The 1,477-nt window shown below is 45.3% G+C and overlaps 1 protein-coding gene across 1 annotated transcript in view; it reads left to right on the top strand.

The window, feature by feature from the left end:
• Nucleotides 1-1,200, top strand: part of RBM47 (RNA binding motif protein 47) — an 84,278-nt gene extending 83,078 nt beyond the window's left edge. Inside the window, exon 7 of the mRNA XM_035896736.1 lies at nucleotides 417-1,200. Coding sequence (XP_035752629.1) covers nucleotides 417-668 — 252 coding nt within the window. The 3' untranslated portion in view covers nucleotides 669-1,200. The remainder of the gene's footprint in view (nucleotides 1-416) is intronic.
• Nucleotides 1,201-1,477: the final 277 nt, after the last annotated feature.

The raw sequence follows: 1,477 nt of genomic DNA on the forward strand, positions 1-1,477 counted from the left end.
TCCACCCCCCCCCTTCCAGGTGAGTTCAGCATGTAAGTCTCACTTCCCATACATCCTGCTTCCCATACGTCCTGCTCTGCCCTCCCAGGGTGGGGGGAAATCTTGGCCTCTTGCCCTGCTCCCGTTCAGGAGATGCTGTCGAGGATGTTACAGCGCCCAACAGCCCTGCCGTTCAGCTGACCTGTCTTAGACATCTGTACTTTGGACAGATGCTCTCCCCCTATGGGGGACCCAAATCTGGTAGGGAGGGAACGGCCCCCCATGATGGCATAACTCTCATTCAACAGGGCACGCACTGCCTACCCTCCTCTTACCACCTTCCCTTCTAGGGGGTTTGCAGTTCAGGGTGTGGAAACGGGATATTACAGCAATTTAAGCACTTTTTTTGAGGTCTGAACCCAGTGCTTTCCTTCCAGGGCCGCCCCATCACGCCAGTCTACACCATGGCTCCCAACGTGCAGCGGATCCCCGCCGCCGGGATTTATGGGACAAGTTATGTGCCATTTGCGGCGCCTGCCGCGACGACGGCAACGATAGCCACGCTACAGAAGAACGCTGCTGCCGCTGCCGCCGCTGCTGCCTATGGGGGATATGCCAGCTACATCCCCCCGGCGTTCCCGGCTGCGGCCATCCAGGTCCCCATCCACGATGTCTACCAGACGTACTGAGACTGTCAGCAGAGGAGGGTGATGGAGAAACACACACACTGAAGGAACACTTTACTATTTATGAAGAAAGAACCGGCTGCAAAAGAATAAACATTTGGGCTCAGTAAACTGATGCAGAAAGTGAAGAATGTCATAGAAAAACGTGTTTGAAATATTTTCTACGCTTGAAGTTTTCACTAACTTTTTTAGGCTATTTTTAAAATTTAACGTGCCTGTATTCATACATTTCTAAAGGACCTCGATGCACCCAGCCCACCGCTGATGTACATTTATATGCATCCTAGTGGGGTTGCAGAGGGTCTTTTTTTTTTTTTTTAGCAGTTATATTTTCAATATATTTGTGGTATGAAGGTTATTTTTTAGTAACTTCTGCACTCCAGAGATGTCTATTTTGTAGTGCCTTTAATAATATATCAGCTATATATTAAAAAGCACACCTGAGCAGCTAGGGAAAGTTTTAACAATATATTTTGAAAAATATATTCAATATTTAAAGAATAAAGAACTTAGGGTTTGTTTTTTTTTTTTAAAGAAAAAAAACCAACAAGTATCTTATTTAAAAAATTATACTGGAAAGTGCAATTTTAAAAATGTGCAAGACCTCTGCATTTTTGTGCTGGCATTAATACAATCTGCTCGTTCTTATTGGAAATCAGAAGTAACTAATATCGCCCGTTTGGGAGAAAGAGAGGAAAAAACAAAAGCTGCCTCGCACAAAGCCCTTCACAGCGTGATGTCCAGGCTTGTGTTAAGTAAGGGCAAGGCTCTGAGTTTTCCTTAACAACTGGATTTCTATTTATTGAAGCTAC

This window comes from Egretta garzetta, unplaced genomic scaffold, assembly GCF_000687185.1.
Source record: "Egretta garzetta isolate BGI_Z169 unplaced genomic scaffold, ASM68718v1 scaffold256, whole genome shotgun sequence".
Lineage (NCBI taxonomy): Eukaryota > Metazoa > Chordata > Aves > Pelecaniformes > Ardeidae > Egretta > Egretta garzetta.